General features: G+C 40.8%; 1 protein-coding gene across 1 annotated transcript in view; it reads left to right on the top strand.

The window, feature by feature from the left end:
- unk (RING finger protein unk) overlaps positions 1 to 18371 on the top strand; it is a 24583-nt gene extending 6212 nt beyond the window's left edge. Inside the window, exons 2-10 of the mRNA XM_086972440.1 lie at positions 7263 to 7475; positions 10054 to 10117; positions 11007 to 11237; positions 11557 to 11721; positions 11949 to 12419; positions 13102 to 13272; positions 13472 to 13749; positions 14362 to 14614; positions 14843 to 18371. Coding sequence (XP_086828566.1) covers positions 7263 to 7475; positions 10054 to 10117; positions 11007 to 11237; positions 11557 to 11721; positions 11949 to 12419; positions 13102 to 13272; positions 13472 to 13749; positions 14362 to 14614; positions 14843 to 15250 — 2254 coding nt within the window. The 3' untranslated portion in view covers positions 15251 to 18371. The remainder of the gene's footprint in view (positions 1 to 7262; positions 7476 to 10053; positions 10118 to 11006; positions 11238 to 11556; positions 11722 to 11948; positions 12420 to 13101; positions 13273 to 13471; positions 13750 to 14361; positions 14615 to 14842) is intronic.
- Positions 18372 to 18703: the final 332 nt, after the last annotated feature.

An 18703-nucleotide genomic window follows, 5' to 3' on the forward strand; every position in this document is an offset into this window, starting at 1 on the left:
ATATAAGATGTTTATGAAATGCCTACCAGCAGTACGCTATGAAAATTCTTCAAGCGTCACGCGCGCGCTATCGCGACGTCAATAGGTTAATGTACTGTTGATTTCGGCTCAGTCACAGTAACAAAAGACAAAAGAAAAATATAGATAAGAAGAAATTTTAAAAAAATCTCGGACAATATCTGCTGCTCGTGGTTACTGTGATAGTTTTTCTCTGGCTCGTAAATCACCAAAATATTACCACCGGCTTTATAATCACTTTTAACCTATATTGGGCGGATGCGAAGCAGGAAACAGGGTTCGAGGGCGATGTTTGCAGGATGAACTCCTTTTTACCAATCGTATTATGATTAGAAGAATGCCTGGGGCGGGACTAAACCAATAAGTAAGGGATTGAGATCAACCATTTACTATCAGTCCTAGCCGGGAGCGGGGCATTTTAGAAACTGGCCATTTGAGTCTACTATCTACGTCTTCCGTAATATGTTGCTTGCTATGATATGTTAAATGAAGGGGCACGCAGTATAATCAGTGTGCTTAGTGCTCTATGTCAGATGCTTCTAACAATGAGGTTCGTTAAGCAAGTTCGAAAGCAAAGGGTTAAGAAGTGCAAGTTAAAGAGCAAATGTCAAAAAATCATTTTTCCTCAAAAGTTCTCCACTTATTTTATTTTTAGACTCTGTAGGTGTGGGTTGCTTTTAACGGTGAACCAGATAGGGACTCAACGGGCATCGCCGTCGGCACATGCTATAAAATGAAACAGATAGGTAGAATCGTTGAATTAGTATGAATTTCCTTTGCGTTATTGACTAAACGTTTGTTTGTAATGCGTGTTTTTAATTTTTAGTAACGTGTCAGGTAAACAAACATGCCAAGATCTTACAGTCAAGCCGTCGCGTGTATCTGATTTAGGCAGTTTTTGTTTCTTCCTTTAAGCGGTGGTTCCATAGCGTACGCATTGGTTACGTTGAACTCTATTGCGCTACTGAACGTTTATGTCTGTCTGCTTGTTTGTCAGGCCGCAAACAACCCTTTTCAAGTAACTATATTAAGTTGAATTTTTCGGACCGTTAGAACTTTACAATAAAGTTTAGAATAAAGAGATTTGTACAGAAGGTGGGACTAATCGGCTAAGTATTTTTGTACTAGAGAAAAAGTGTTTGCTTAATCGATCCCAATTTTTCAGTAGAGTGTAATGTTAATTTCATTGGTCGCAAGCCATCCGCAGCAAGCTTTCTCTCGTGTTACGTGTTTAAAAACAACGCCGCGCAAGAGTTTAGCAAGTAATCCCAGTATCATCTTTGCTGATGTACCATGGAAAGTATAAACACATATTTCTGCGAAAATTATATTGCGTGAACGAGAACGCTCAGCATATGTTTGATAGTAAAACATGCGCGGAGCAAAGCCATGAGTTGCGCTTTAGTATCTTTATTATGTTGTCGAATATTTAATGTCGTGTATTTCCTTTGTTTGCATTAACTGTATTAGGTAGTTTTTGGTTTCTAACTTAACGCCGCGTTATATTCATACACAGTTTGACCAGTTTGAAGCTTAGGCAACCGAGTGCTGACTGCGTAGCAGGTTGCTCTATAGCAAAGTTATGCCAGCACAGCGTGCTTATTTATGGTACTGGTTTACCAGTGGTTATCACATATACGAGTACATGCACCGCAGCGGGCTGCATATCTGCTAAACCCTGATATATATATATATATCAAAGTAGTATGACGAACGTGTTAAACTTATCGAACGTTCTTACTATAGATTTCGTTAGGGCGTGTTGGTGACTGAAATAAGAAATTTTGCCATCATTTACGTAGATGGATGAACCCATGCCGCTGTGGACAGTTAAAAGACACGCCTGGAAAACGTCAAAATATTAGCGACGATAGTCGCATCGGTACCCACAGTAGCTTCGTTGTGTAGTAGAAAATCGGGAAGTCGTGAAAACGTCGCATGATTCTAAGGTAATACGCAAATTTCCAAGCCGATTTGACTCTTTCGATTCGAAAACGAAAACTGAAAATTTGGCAGGCATTTGAATCTTGTTTGATGAAAAGCATTTTGGTATTCGCCCAGGTGCATTTTCGCCACTCAATTATTGCTTACTTTTTTGCTACCGGTTATGCTGCACAATATTCATAAAAAGTGTTCACTTTGCGTATGCCAGATTAAGCGGGCTTTTGTAACGTGGTGTTATGCCACTATACTTATTCAATGCTAGGCATACGATGAGTGATCAACTAAAATTTCGGGATCGAATGGCTGTTCACCTGGCCTGACGGATAATGAGGATTTTGCTTTTGACATGGTATTGTTTTCCGTAAAAAAGGCACGTAGTCCGGCTCCGAACACACGCGCAGAGTAGGTCTACGGGACAATTTTTGTGCGTTCTATTATAAAAATGAGGTTTGCTAAATATAAGGTTTTAAAGGGTATTTGTCATTAAACCAGCTCTGCTTAATAAGCAGAGCTATATGGACTAGCATTTACATTAAATGTTGAAGATCGACTCAAATTCCTATGATTAATCAAAAATGACCTATAATTAATCATCTTTAAGTAAAAATCCAATTTAACTGATGCAAGCATGTATATATTAGCTGATACTTGAATTTGATGTTTTGGTGTGCCGATAGATATATCATTTATAGATATTTTATGTTATGTCCATTTGCTTCGATCTCGACTTAAATTCAAAGCCTAAACCTTCCTAAGGTCGTTTTCAATAACTCGTTCTCTAAATTTAAGAATAAGTGCACAGAATGGCAGCTGTGACGTTTCAAAGTGAACTTTCAAGGCTGGAACGAGTTGACTAGATATAAGGAAAATTCAACGGCCTAAATGGTGGCCTCATATGAATCATAAATCTGAAAAATCAGAAGTTCTAGAAATGCTGTAATGTCCAAACGATGTAAAAAGACGTTAACAGCCGTGAAAGAGTTAACCGTTGGAGTCTTATGGGGACAATGCAGTTGGTGGCAGATACTCCTCTTGAGAAGCAGACGTTAATTTCTGTTGAAAATTGAGTTTTGTGTTACTTTGTTGAACTTTTTAACCTTTCTAATGTCATTTCGATCGAGTCCTTCGGTGTGCTTTACGGAAATCTATTTCAGAATAATTTGCGCGGAAGCTAGCATCAACCAAAAGATTGTTAGCCTCAATGGCAGGTCATTAACCGCGGAAGCATTGGACAGTATCTGCCCTGATGATTTTGCTACAAGGAAAAATTATTTCTTTAACCATAGAAAATAGATGAATGCATATCTGTTGCGGTAAGCTGTCCGTCGAAGCGTAGATTCGTCGAATGTGTGACCCAATAGCAAATTTAGACAAATTTGCTATTGGTCTACACATTTCGGCCTGCTCAACTTACCCAACGCGTTACGTACATAAAGAAGGACAAGCTTTTTATCTTGTGTGCAGTAGCATATTATTTTAAGCATATGTTAACAAGGTTCGGCATTTTCGACGAGAATCTACCGTAGGGGACACGCTGAGAGACGCTATTTTCACACAACCTTCAACCCCTCAGGTACTTAACCAAGACGGCCATTTGTGTATTTGGCAAAAAAAACAATCCTTTAAATCAGCCAACCCTTTTGTCGTTAGAAAAAAGTATTTCTTTAGTTTGCTTGCACTTGACTGCACTGAGTTAATATAAAATTCAAGGATTTCGCCGGTCAGAAGTCTATCAAAAGCCTCAGTCTGCACGTTCGACCAGCGTCATCACACATTTCAGAGTTGAAGTAAAGCGCTGGGGGGGGTCGGAATATGTGAGTCTTTTTCGTTCTGCATTCTCTTTCAAAGGAGACTTTCCTTAAATCTGACTGTAGATTACTCAACTGCATTCTAGTCGCTTTGTTTGCCATTGGCTGTTTATTTCCTCCTTGTAAATCACTCCAGTTCAGTGTCGTCTACATCTGTCGAGTATACCGTTCGAAACGCACAAAGGAACAAGAGTTAAGCCCATTACGGATCGATTGCTACCGGTGTTGCCGCAACAACAACGGCGCTACTACGTCAACCAGTACAACGATTGTTATTGCGCGATTCGAGAGACTAGTGCCACGCCTCTACTCAAGGTCACGCTAATTCATTCAGCAGTGGAATCGCTAGCACGAGTACTACAGTCTGCCATCGATGGCGATTATTTTCTGAAATAACCAATTCCAATTTCCAACAACTATTCGTTTGTATTTGACTGTAACGATCACACGTGAACTTGCACACCATCTTTCTTAGGAAGAAAAAAGGGTAGACAGGAGAATGGTGTCAAGTCGCCCTATGAGATAACACGCGTTCTAACGCGCGTTTATGTGTGCGGGCGTAGAGTACTAGTCATAGAGACTAGTGGCGATAGAGGCAAGTTATCAAAAGAAACAACAGCGGTAGCAGCAGAAAGAACAGAACAAGCGCGGTTTTGTTCTAGGAAATAAAGACATCATATATACATATAGGAGCCATTGCAAGGGAGACAGATTTTTATGAATATGTTCGTTGCGGCTCATAGGTCAGGCTTCGTTGATATATTAGATGATGTTGCTGGTGCTACCGTTTGGGTTGCTGCATGATCTTATGTATAGCACTGCATGATACGAAAATAGTACTATTCGGCTTCATGCATATAGGCCTATGCTGCCGTAACGCACTGTGCTGAGTACATGCTTATTACTATTGTTGAAAAGCTATTTTTTTTTTTATTAGTAAAGCTACTGCGCGTAGTTAAAAAAGCAGTTCCACTGCTGAGTCGGCAAACTGATTAGAACCGAGATATTTGTGGCTTAATTAACTTCCTTTTCCTTTATTAGTTTGTTTCGCTATGCTGTCCTTGTCTCTGGCTGGTTGCTGAAAATTTAAAAATGATGTATCGAATAGAAATAGGCCACCATTTAATCGTCAAAGCTAATCACATCAACCCATTTCAGCGTTGCTAAAAAGGATTATGAGAAATTAATAGCGAGAAAGATGAAGAACAAAAGACAAATAAGCAAAACAAGGATCTATTAAGGTCAATAACTGCTTCTATGACTATGCCGTCACCCGCCGTTTACAAGCCCAGTGACATCCATTCTAGTTAGGTTTCTAGTGGAGACAAATTCCCGAGGTTATACTCCAAAACACCTATGCGGAGGACTCAATGACATAGGGGTAATAGTTAAATTTGCCAAAATATACGTACAAAAAAAAACAAAGAAAAAGAACATTCCACTGCTTATAACAATGTCACTAGTTCGATAATTGACATCACGAACTACCGAATTGTCGCAGAGGTGTTCGCGGAAGTGTCTCTCTAACATAAAGAAGATCTTTTGCATAGATCGCCACAGTCCGTCCGTTTCCCATTTAACCTTCCTGGTGCTCCTTCGTGGTGGTAAAGTTTCATACATTGTTCTGTACGAAAATTTTGTTAGTTAAATGGAGTCATGATCAGCGACGTGTGTGTGTGGATGCGTTCTTCAACCAGACGCTTGCTGAAGAGTGCTCTTGCTTTTATTATTGAAAGTACATTCGTATAGCGTTACGTACGATGTTTCGGAATACAACACAACCAATTTCGTTGACAAATAGCAAGGAAAGGAGACGGTATTGAGGGCGAAGATGAAAACGGCGAAATCGAATAGTAGTCTTTACATTGAAAATGATTCGTTCGATTTTTCAACTTCTACAATTTTTGATGCGTCACGCAAGCCCATGGCTGCTGCTGGTTGTATCGTAAATACATGCGGATTCACGAGCTTTCGTCGTTTGTCTTAAGTTCGGGAAAAAGTGATGATGATGTGCATAGCTGACATTTGTCGTTTTCTCTAGGAAAGCCCTAGGGTAGTTGTTAGCATCATTAACGTAACAGGTATTATGTCATTGTGCTAATGCATTTTAATTTTTGGCGCTCTTACTGGCACAGCAGTAACAGCTTTATCATGACGGCCTTTGCTTATTAATTTTTTTAGTGAACAGATCGACAGGCTCCAGAGTCTAAACCAGTCACGCAAATGAAGAGAGTTATAGTACAATTGGAAATTTATTTCGCTCTATTGGTAACACACTGGTAAAACTATAAAAACTATAAACACTGGTTAAATTTTCCAGTTATAATTCGCTTGCGACTCGTCATGATGCCGCGCTAGATACTAATAGAACGTATTCGGCGGCAAGTTCTCTCAGGTAAGAAAAGACTGCCAGTCTTTTCTTACCGCCGCGTATGTCCAAACGGGCTAATTACGCCAAGCTCAGTCAACATTGGCTGCCATATTCATCAGGGAGAATACGAGTACTCGCAATGAAAAGTGTATCGAAATATTTTGCTTGCGCAGTGGCAAATCACAGTAGGGTAAAGCCCAACACGACAAGCAGGGTATCTTTCAAACGCTCCATTGAAAACGTGTATGATAAAGGAAAAATGTTTCGTGGAATAACCAGAGGTTCGAACACGCCAATATCTGGCTTTGGGCTTCTCGGCGTCGAAATCTGCTGCATGCTGACCGAGTATTGTCTAATGCTTGTAATGAGTTTAACTCATCTTTTGTTGTTCGAAATCATTGATATACGAATGTTAAAGGGTTGATCAACGCATATCATTTAACTCTTTTTTGATTGTAAGAAGCAAACATGTGATTTAGTTTATGCAGTAGCAGGATACAAAGCTGTGTGGGAAGAGCATTTGCTTTAGACTCGGACCAGTGGACCCTTTGGTTACCTAGGTATATATATATCTAGAATCAATTTCGTTAAGTAGAGTTCAATCATTGATACTGAATGGACTTCTAGGAACTAGCCTCGCTGCGGTTGACGTTAAATTTTTAACGGACCTGACGTCAACCCTCAGATGTTTTATGCTCGCGCTTTAGTTAAAGAGCAGTCAATTTAATAGTACTTGACTTCTAATATATGACCATAAAATGCATTTCTCTCTCACTAACTTGGACAAAATTCATACGGATATGGGGTGACTAGCGGCACCAGTCGTGGTACGTTAAGCTGTAGCTGCGTATTCGCCTCCGAGCATTTCGTAGTATAACTGTTAGCTTTGACACATGAACGCAAACGCAAGAACGTACGACCAGATACATAATCATTAAGCTTTACTGTAAACATTTGTTACGTGTGATTCCTATTATAAATATCTCGCCATACCACATGTCACCAATTTCCACTGATGTCCACCACTTATTTAGAATCCCATTGCTGCGTGAGCCGCACAGATTAGCTCTGGATTCTGATCTTTTATATTTCACTTTCATTTTCACATATTTACTTTACAGATACTTGAAGGAGTTCCGGGTTGAGCAGTGTCCACAGTTTCTGCAGCACAAATGTACACAGCACAAGCCATTTACGTGCTTCCATTGGCACTTCATGAACCAGCGTCGACGAAGGCCAATCCGAGACCCGAAAACCAAGACGTTTAATTATTCGCCAGACATGTACTGCACGAAGTACGATGAGACAACAGGAATCTGCCCTGACGGAGATGAGTAAGTATGACACTTTCGTAGACACAATAATAGTAGATATGATATGACCTCCATATTGTTGGAATGCTTCTTCTTGATCTATATGCAAAATAATTAAGAATCTTTTGGTATCGCTTACATATTAAGCTGTTTCGTTGTCTGGGATTGTTAAGTAGCTAACGGAGATAAATATATCCTTCAGCTCAGTCGAAATACCTCTTCTAGGAAAGGTGTGTGTTTATAGGCCTAGAATCTTTGCTATATCTCTTTCATCTTTTTTATCTGCCTCTTACAAACAAAGCCTCTTACAAAAACTAAACTGTGATTAAATCAACGCACGAAAAGGATTCCCATCAAGTTGCAGACTTATATTTTACCCATGTTCCAGCTCTATAACGGTGGTACACGCTCGACGTCATTCCTCCATCCTTATCCAATCATTATAAACTTGTTCGCTCACTCACTCCTATCGCTAAGTCATATTCGAGTGCTTATTTATGCTGCTAACCTATTCATCTCAAAATTATTTGATCGTTTACCTCTGATGTCACTGCGTTTTTGTATCGAAATGATAGCGCAACAGCTTCCTTTGGTACCACACCAAACATCAACAGCGGTAACAAAAGTAACGGCGCATCATCGAGTCACCGTTTTTTTTCTTGACTCGCCTGTCTAGACCCACCAGTTTTAATCGTCACCGTATAGACGGGGCTTCGAAATCCGTCCTGCCATAGTGATGCTTGCAATAACAAATTGCCCGCTCTTTCTCAAGTCAAGATGTCAACGACCACTAATATCCGTTGCGACGGCCGCAGCAACAACAACGTGTTTCGTGGAACCTAAGTGCCGCTAATACTGTAGATGGAGTCGTCGCTCAAGGACCGCTTTGGTACGACATGGCCAGGCCGGTTCGATTCACCCCCACTCAAGCCAGCTGACGCAGTCGTGGCATCCATGAGCAACTGTTTATTCCAGTCATTGGACGTCCTCTTGTTGTCGTCTATTTAAGAGCAAACAACAGCAGCTGACGAGAAAGATAGGATGGTGGACGCAATCGGCATCTGTCGTCTACTCGAATGGGGGAAATGGGGCGGTCATTAAATGCGAGATTTTCCTTGAGCGGTTTAGTGCCGGTCGCCGATGCTTGCTGTTGTTGTCGAATGATGATGATGCTATTTTAGCTGGGTTTGAAGAAGTTGGTAGCGAATTGTATATTTCGACCTGCAGAACTTACTCTGTCCATGCTGTTTGAAGTAAGCTAGCCGGGTATACGTTACGGTGTATTTTTTGTACTTGGACCATTAAGCACTACTTCAAATGGGTCTTGCCGTACCTATCTATGTTTGTCTTCAACAGACTATGAAACGGCGTGGTAATAACATGCTGTAGTAACCATTTGCCAACGCTAAAATTTGGACCAGCAGTGGTCGACGCCCCAAACGCTTCGCTTGAAATGCACCAGGCGGATTATTGTACGTAATGGCTCGAGAGTAGTTGTACTACTGTATAAAAAAAGAAAAAGAGAGAAAACCAAAATTAGCCTTACAGTAGGGTCAAAAAAGATGGATTAACAATTAAGGGGAAAATTACTTCATCTTGGCTTGAGAAAAGTTAAACTTATAGCTTTAGCAGACTCTGTTTCATGTATTAATTTTGAATTTTAATTTAATTTTAAGTTTACTTAATTTTGAGTTAAGTAAAATGTTATTTTTATTGTCTTACTAAGTTATTTCTGTTCACTGGCAAATTTTTCTGAAAGTTATATACCGTCTCAGTTTGCCGATGATCTTCGAAGGAATGCAACAAATGTGGCGCCGAACCCCCAAACCATTGGCCTGTTAGATTATTGCTAACTTAATGAGTTTGTTTAACTTGGGCATGTTAGCTGATTACGACAGGTATTTAATAAATCATACACGAAATATGAGACTAAAAAAGGGGAACATTTTATGCATACGAGTATTTTCAGTATCTTATTGTTATCACTGCTATTATTTTGTATCGATTCTATCGTCGGTTTTCCCGTCCACACATTTATTCTGCAAGCCTTATCAGGTACTTTAACGCTCAGTTGGAACAGCGACGCCGGACGTTACTACTATGTCGGCATAATAACAAACTCTAACGTCACTGCTACCTCTCAAAAAAGCAGGAGATTGATTTAACGGTAAATTCGTCATAGTGAGGTATATGGGCTATCCTCGTGATATTGACACCCATAGAAATCTTAGGGAAAAGAAAGAGACGGCTCAACGTAGTAGATACCAAGCCTTGCTCACTGTGAACAAGATGTAAATTTTCAGAGCAGTTTCGCACAGAGTATAGGTGAACTTCTGGCATGGGCCAATGTTGCAGCAGAAAAATACATACGACTCTCGAGATTTGAGGGTTTCGTTTTTTGTGGGTAAGATCTGTTTGGTGTATGAATCTCTACGGTTGTCAGCCAATGTCGTGTCGATCAAAGATGCCTCGAGGCAAATGGAAACCAAAACAAATGAAAATTATCTATTATGGTTGAAACTGAAAATGAGTTAATGCCCGCCTAAATTCTGATCAGTTGTAAGTTTTTCTAATAAGACTTTTTTGTGATCTTTGACAGGTGCCCGTTCCTTCATCGGACCGCTGGCGACACGGAACGTCGATACCATCTTCGATACTACAAGGTAACATGTTGGCAGCCCCTTAAAAGACATTAAACAAAAGACAAATAGAAGTACATTAATAACAAATTCACCGAATACATACAGGATGCCCGATTCAACTGAGGACATAACTGATATCATCTGTTGATACATTCTGGATACATTTTAATGCGGGTGGCAAACATTTGTTTATTCGATGTAACCTCTGTTTGCTTTGTGGCTTTCATTGTGGAACTTGTGGAACATTGTGTGTGTTAAAACCTTTACATATCATTTTCAAAATACGGTTTATATTCATAACGTTAATTACGCAATACTTGGCTCTAAAATCGATAAAGTTCCACGTAAACACGCTACACACAATATACACCATTGTAAACTCTTAAACTGTTTGCTAAAATGTTTGCCTCCATTAGAAACTTCAATACCTAAGTCTTACCTTTGAGCTTAATGTTGAGATTTAGTTCTAGCCAAAATGAAACGTTTTTGAATTAGTGAAATGCACCAACAGTATTTTTCTATATAATTTCATGTCAATTGTTAAAGATTTTGTCGTTGGTAAAGAAGCGAGCACTGTCAAATGGTTGCGGCTTAAAATAGTTGGTTTTCGCTCATATACGTCTCTCATCTGCCATAATTGACTTAGTTTAAGCACTAGAAATAGCTGATACAGGCATACCCACTGCAACAAACAACCCACCAAAATTTATATACATATACACAAACCTACTATATTAAAGTATGCTAAAGTGCTGTTGCATATCGTTTGGCGATCATCTGTTAGATAGCTCAATGGGGGCTTCAACCATGTTCTACTTTTTGATATACGAAGCGAGGCCCTCAAAAATTTTTTAGTCATATATGTTTATATAGACTCCTTTGTAATGGCATAACTACTCTCTACCAACAGACGGGCATATGTGTGTACGATACCGATGGCCGAGGACACTGCGTTAAAAATGGGCCACACTGTGCTTTTGCGCATGGCCTACATGATCTCCGCAATCCCGTATACGACATCCGCGAGATTCAAGGGAAGATTCTTAACGACGACGGCACGGAAGTCGATGCCAACGGAGTTCTCGTGACAAATTCGCTCGACAAGGATCGAAATGCAATTAGTGAGGATCCACGTTGGCAGGTGGGCTCATCAAGCTTGAATCAAGATTATGCTGCCGTATGATGTAAACTTAGTTACAAATCGTAATATGTAACTCCTGGCTGAATTTTTACACTAATAACCCTTTGTAATCCATGTATGCGCGTTTTACAGAACTGCTATACACTAGTTCTCGTAGCACGTCTACCTATTTATTTGCTTTACGTATGCCGAATATTTAAATACACACTATACATTTAATGGTGTCGTATTTTTTTAATAACAAGCTACCTCGGCAGACGTGATGTATGTTCATAAATCTATAAGAAAAAAAAAGAATCGTCGTGTATAATGGTTCCAGGACACGAATTACGTCCTGGGCAACTACAAAACCGAGGCCTGTAAGCGACCACCTCGCCTTTGCCGACAGGGATACGCCTGCCCTCAATACCATAATAGCCGAGATAAACGAAGGCCCCCGCAAAAGTTTAAGTATCGGAGCACACCTTGTCCTAACGTCAAGCAGGTAAGTTACTGTTAATTCAATTACTCCCGCGAATTGCAGTACCATTAGCGTGATGATCATCAAGGACTACTTCTGAACGTGCCCTGTAGTTCCCATTGCTGTTTCGAACAAATTTTTCACGCTCCGCAAAAGCGAACGCTAAACAATTGCACGGCAAATTACAAGCGAAATTTTTCAAAATTACCGTGTTTCGGTCTTTTAGTTATTTTAACTAATACTTTTTCTAGGGCGATGAGTGGGGTGATCCAGCTAATTGCGAGGGGGGCGACCAGTGTACTTACTGCCACACTCGTACGGAGCAGCAGTTTCATCCCGAGATTTACAAGTCGACGAAGTGTAATGACATGCAACAAACGTCATTCTGTCCACGAGGACCATTCTGCGCGTTCGCTCACGTCGACAAAGAAATGAGCGTGGTGCGTGAATTGGCCGCAGAGGCTGCTGGTGGAACGAATCTAGCTTCGATCCTCTCAAATGTCTTGCCACCGGGACCGGCGAGCTCACCGAATACCAGCACGAGTGCGGGTGGCGGTGGCCAGGGCAGCAACAAACCGCCGCACGAGAACGGTTCAACGCCTAATTCAGCGCTCGAGCTGCAACAGCAACAACAACATGGGTTTAATATGGGACCTATTGGACGGCCCCGATCATACAGTACATCCCACGCGGCCGCAGTTCAGCACCATCTCCAGCTCAAGGTGCGCAAGCATAAGCAATTATATTCAATGTATCTATATTATCCGTATCCCTAAATGTATGTGTCCACTTCTCTGTCGAATCGCCAAATGATCACATTGGACTATCAAATCGTCTATGTCTGTCTGTCCGGCTGTGTGGCTGAAATAGCGCCGTAAAGGATTAAGTTGGGCTATTTTTTCTCTTTGTCTTTGTAGTATTGTTCTGGGAAGATTTGCGCGGAAGATGGAGCTAACAGGCCAAACGTTTTTCTCCTTAAAAGAGGAAGTTTTTTCCATAACCACGTATTGTCAAGTTAGTTGGCCATGAGTCGATGGTGTTCACAAAGGCCAAGCCGAAAACCGGCAAAAATCTTAAATGTACGAACGTACATTTCTGTTTCGCCAGTTGTGCTCCACAAAAGAACCATATGTATCAACTATATTGTAGAAGAAGCTACTAGGGAATAGCTGGTTTCTGTTCAATATTATCTTTACTATAGGTATAGTTAGCCTTTCGCTCCTAAACAGGTAATATAAAATGTGTTTAATGGTAAAACAAGCGCGCGATGGTGTATATAGTGATATATATATGTTTCAGATTTAAAAGTAATTTCCTTTCTGGGGTTGCTGGCAATAACTGGTGAGATTATTTAGCAAGAAACAAAACAAATAATTTTTCACGCCATTTTACTCGCTGTCGCAGACCATGGAGTCGGCTCTGCCTCACTGGAAAGCGCCTGGCTGCGAACGGGAAGAACAGGCAATGCGCAAACATCGGGCGAAGACGATGGATGGACCTCACGCCAAAGATTGGCCCTCGTCACTGGCTGTCGGCTATGGTTTTCCGAACACAGTTGAATCCGTCGTTGGAAAGGTATAGAAGTGACAGGGTTGTAGTTGTGACAGTTGCTATTTTCGAAATAATTCTTGAGCCTTCAAAGCACTACTGATCGTAGCAATGGAAAGCGTTTGCAATACACCCGTTTTGCCGTTTAGCAGCAGTTAATAATATCAGATTAGCTTTATTTCCCACTACCTAACAAATTATTTCGCTCCACATTGGCTTTCGTCAGGCGCTGGATGAGTTCGGCCTTGAAGATATCGACGTGGAGGCATGTCTTGATAAAGACCTCGTTGAGGAGTGCGCACAGCCTAATCACAATCTCAATCATGTCCACACCGGGCATAATCATAATCATAATCCTGTTGCGTCATCGCTAAACCAGGGTCTCGTTAATTCCGGCTTGATCCCGCACCCGACGCCAAATACTTCTGCGAGTCCTCACCAACTGCAGCATCCGCAGCTGTCAGGCAACAACTCGCAACCCGTCAACATTCCTGGCAGAGAAAGGTATAATAGCTACCTATCGTGAAGTATAGCCATCGTAACGGATGCAAAATGATTGTTAGCTGGGTTATATACCTGCTCGAGTACGTTTCTAAGGTCGTTTGTCTAAACTTATTGTCTTCTTCATTTTACAACAAACACGCTAAAACACAAGTTTATCCGCGTGCTTTTTCTCTTTTCACATATAGAGTGATATAGAATTATAGACCCTGCCAGATGTCCTCTTATTATATAACGTTATTTCTGCATTTGTCTTTAATCAAACAGTGCGGGACTGTGGTTTTGTTCAAAAACAAGGTTGTGATGTTAGCCTTTAAACTGTTTTTTGTTTTGGCGATAGAATATATACCGCTGTGTATTGTTGCTAAATCCTTTATCTCGGAATTCACTTGCCGCCTATCCAACGTTAGGATTGTGTGTAAGGTCATATATATATATATATAATTGAGTACACGTGAATTACGTGACTCATGTCAGCTATCAAAAGGTATTGAAGTGTTTGCAGAGATTCTACGCTTACATCATTGCAGAGATTGTAAACGTAACCTATTTCTATCCTGCTTCTCACATTTGTAACTCTAACGAGTGACCCATTTCGACACTTGTCTCTCACAGGCCTTCATCTCCGCCATCCTCGTTGGTGGGTAGTATAGATAAAAGTGCTGCAGCATTTTATGGATCACCCTTCGCAGCTGGTTTTAGTGGTTACGCTGGTGGTGTCTCGGGTGCGCCCCCTTCGCCTTCCAGTCGGCTATGGCCTGACTCCCAGCCTCCAGGAGCACCTGGAGTACCTGTCTCCGGAAACAACCTTAGTAACATGAATAGCATGAATTCAGGAGGCATGTGGAATGATCCTCAGATCCGAGCGGTCAGTATCTTCAAATCCGCGTGAACAGTAATGTTATTATGATCCAATTTCGACTTAATTTTGCTCTAACTGTGCAACTTGTAAGTATCGGGTGTAGTCAAATTGTTTTCAACAAACGAAGAAGCGAATAGATGTTTATTTCGTTATTGATTCACATGTGCGTTTTATGACGCCTCTCATTATCGTTTTCGATCTTGTCACTTTATCAATCTCCTTGAATCGATTTAGATGTGCGAGGCGTACAAGACCCAGGCCGATGAGGCTATCCGACGAGAGAAAATTGCCGAGCAACAGCGCGACGAGGCATTAACACAACTGCAGAAGTTGCAGATGGAAAATCAACAGCTCCAACAACAGCAGCAGTGCTCTACTTTGGGTCAAATGGGTCTGCGACAGCTCGACCTCGAGCATCTGACACCGCCGCAGCTCCGTGCCCTCCAGGAACAGCTGCGCTCAGAACTGGATACCGTGGACAAAGTAAGCCAGCTGCAGCAAGAGCGACTGCGTATGGCTCAGCAACTGGCGGTTGCCACATCTCAGACTGGGTCACAGGGTGGAGGGCCACCTGGTAGCCAGCAGCGTCATCTCGCCGAACGGGATTACTGGGCAGGCCCACCGGGCAGGGGACACTGTTAGCTGGACACGTAAATTTATTCAACATAGGAATATTACAACAACTATAGATATACATATATAATATAGTGAAACCAAACGATATTACCACCAACACGATGCCATGACAAGAAAAAATGGTACATGGAGATGGGTTAGTTTTTTGTAGTAGTTGCTTGTAGAGCTCGTTTACTCGCTTTACGATTTGCCTTAGCAGACGACAATAACAATTATGACGACAACGGCAGTGGCGACTATTATAGTTTCATTTACATTTGCAGCGACATTAACAGCGATTCAACTATAGGAACATCGGCAGGGACAAACACATCGCCTCGTTGGCATTTCCTTCTTCTAAAAACTAACTATAAACACATAGTTAAGAAGTTAACACACTGCGCAAGTTTTTAGAAGGTCCACCGAGGTCATTCTTAATACAGACAGCCAAGTTAAAATTTGTGCTGATAAAACAAACAAGTCCAAACACTAAAAAGAATTACGGAGTTAAGTACTGAATTGTAATTTATCTGCTGCCAGATGGATGGGGCTGAACGAATCGTGGAATCTGGCATGGGGAAAGAAACAGACGCGTGCAAAAAAAAATCTACCTATCGCCTAAGCTATGTCTCCGTGTATTAGTGGCATTACACACGAAACTCGTAGCTAAGCAAACAAGATGGCCTATTGAGTAAGGCGAGTTACTTTCACAAAGACAAGCAGAGCTCACGTGCCGCTTGATGTCGACTTGCGCAGTCGACCAAATTCACAATAACAATAGATTTAGGAGAGGAAGAGCGCAAATGATCCGATTTCCACCCTGTGGCAAACAGTACATGACATCGGCAGGTAATCGAATTGGTTAGCGAATGTAAAACGAGCTCAATGCCGTTGTCCGCCAGACAAATCAAAGAACAGACATATATGCTCTGTAGTCAACGTATGGAGAGTGAGTGAATGAATCCACTAGAATATCGTAACGGGGAATCTATTGCGGGGGAGGCATTTGGTTGTATAGCCTGCTCAGCCGAAGTCTTCTATGCTAACGCTAGAACGATAGTAGTATAGCGAATCACTCGGGGTGGACCAGTAAGTAACAATTCCAATAGTATCGTACAGGAAACCAGTAGTATCTGTAAAATGGAAAAGGGGGGGGGGGGGGGGGTCTGCGATGATGATGGTAAAAGGTTAACGATGCGACAAGAGCAAAAACACTGTTTCGTTTCCAATGGGATTATCGACAAATTGTGAATCGGGCTGTAACTACCGAAGGCTCTATTTCTAAGAACGACAGCAGAGTTCAACGTTCAATGGTATTGGTCCGTATCTCACCGCTTTTTTTTTTTTTTTTTTTTTTTTGTAAATTCAGCCCGTTCCCGCCGTTAGTGCCGACGTTAGTAGCTGGAATTACTGTTGTTAATGACGAAGTAACTGCTTGAAATACTCGTAGATCCTTGGTTCGTAGACTATATTTTGGTTAACTTTTGAATTTCGCGCATAAACATGAAGTTACCTAAATGTATCGAAAAGATAGAAGCTTATTTTCCTGTGCGATACTTTAATATTAAAACTTTATCTTTATAATAGGATAAGGTTTTAACAATATAATTTATATTACATTAATGTTTAATTATTATTATTGCTGCTACGATTGCTTTTATATATGTGTGCTATACGTTTAATCTATTTTTTTTGTATATATTGTCTTATAGACATCTATAGAAGTACGTTTGCTATCAGGAGCTCGGAAATTTACGGCCGATCGCAAACAATATATATATGTATGTGTGTGTGTGTGTGTTTGTGTGTGATCGTTGCAAGGTCACGATGGAAGAAAGAGAGAAGAGGCGGATACGGCGTGTGTGAGTAGGAACTGGAAGGTTTACAGACTATTTAGATACCATAATACGTTAACATAGTGCATAACTAACTGTTCAACGACTTGGGTTTTCTAATGCTCGTTTGCTGATGATCAAGTGGTGTAAATTGTTGAAAACCTGTTTTGCTCTACAAAGCCGTTGCATATGTTTTATCCAGATATGATATGTAGCTGAGAGTCGTATGAAGAATTCGCTTAACAATAGCATCTTAAACTTAAAAAACTCGTTCTGTATGATTTTTGGGATTCGATTTGAAGCAGCCTAATTATTGAGTAAGCCTGTGTTTTTCTGCTGTGTAAGGAACAAATATCCTAGGTTGATTCCGCAGCTATCGGTTTCGCTAAAGATTCGATCCTGTAAATTCTCTTATTTAGACTCCGAAAAACTTATCTTTGGGGGTCCACATTTCAGGTAACACTTTGTGATTTGGCCAAGGTTTTGGCTGGGTGGCTGGTGTACCAAGGAGAACCTTTCCAGCGATTTACAAAACTTGACCATTAAGAGACGAGACGTTAGGAAAGAAAATCTGTTGGCAAACGGCCATTACTTATGCACCCAGCTGATATATATGAATACGAGATACGACCAATTTTTCGCATACCGTGTAAACGTGACTTGCTAGAATCGTTAGACAATTATAATATTTAAACGTTGCATTAGCAAACGCACACATCAGGGAATTCAAATCACATCATAAGCAAAATGGGACAACAAATGAGGAGCATTGCTCTCTGGTTTAATGGCTAAAAACCGAAGAGGCAAGGAACAACAAGATACAGAAGTGTCATCTATCAGTTACAAGATGCGGACACCATTTTCAGCTGGTCTTGATCGGAGACTACAGGCCTGGCTTTAGATAACATTTCATCCTCTGTCCTCCCGTCAGCATCATAGACACTCGACGAAAAAGGGTAGTAAATGTATGGCACTGCAGCATGCTGGAAAATCCAGTCATCTCTGCCCTTCCAACTTGAATATAACGTTAACCAAGCAATTTCTTAGGGTGGAGCAGTGTACAGTTGTACACAACTGCACAGCTATGGTCTATAGTGTTTGGGTCCCGAGTTTTTCTGACTCGTTGGGAGTCGTGCATATGAATGTTTATCTGCACAAAAAAAAAGCTGAAGAATTGCTCGAAGTGCTAGAGAAGGCGTGTATGACCGAAGATCAATTCCTTTTTTGGAATTTGCAAGTAATGTACTATAGGTGTTGAATTTAATCTACTTAGAAGGAGAAAAACATTTGTATAGTCACGTTCGCTTTCTGCGTTGTTTCGCTGATGGACCACTATTTTATGAATTTTTTAGCAAATAATTTTGTGTTAATTGCAGTGCACATTCATCGAAACTTAAAACGAGTTACTCAAGTGAAGAGGCAAATGATTCTAAAAGAAGTTTGGCGCTCGATTCTTGGATGTTCTCCTCAACTATGTATACACATATATGCAGTATGTTGTCATATTTTTTCGTATTTTTCTGCGACTCGCAGAAAAAATAAGCAAGAGTAGTAACAACCTTCTTGAAAAAGTAAGCTTCCAATAATTAAGCATATAGAAAAACCTGCCCACCCATTTAGTCACACATTTACAAATCTGATATAT

This window comes from Varroa jacobsoni, unplaced genomic scaffold, assembly GCF_002532875.2.
Source record: "Varroa jacobsoni isolate VJ856 unplaced genomic scaffold, vjacob_1.0 scaffold_1459, whole genome shotgun sequence".
Lineage (NCBI taxonomy): Eukaryota > Metazoa > Arthropoda > Arachnida > Mesostigmata > Varroidae > Varroa > Varroa jacobsoni.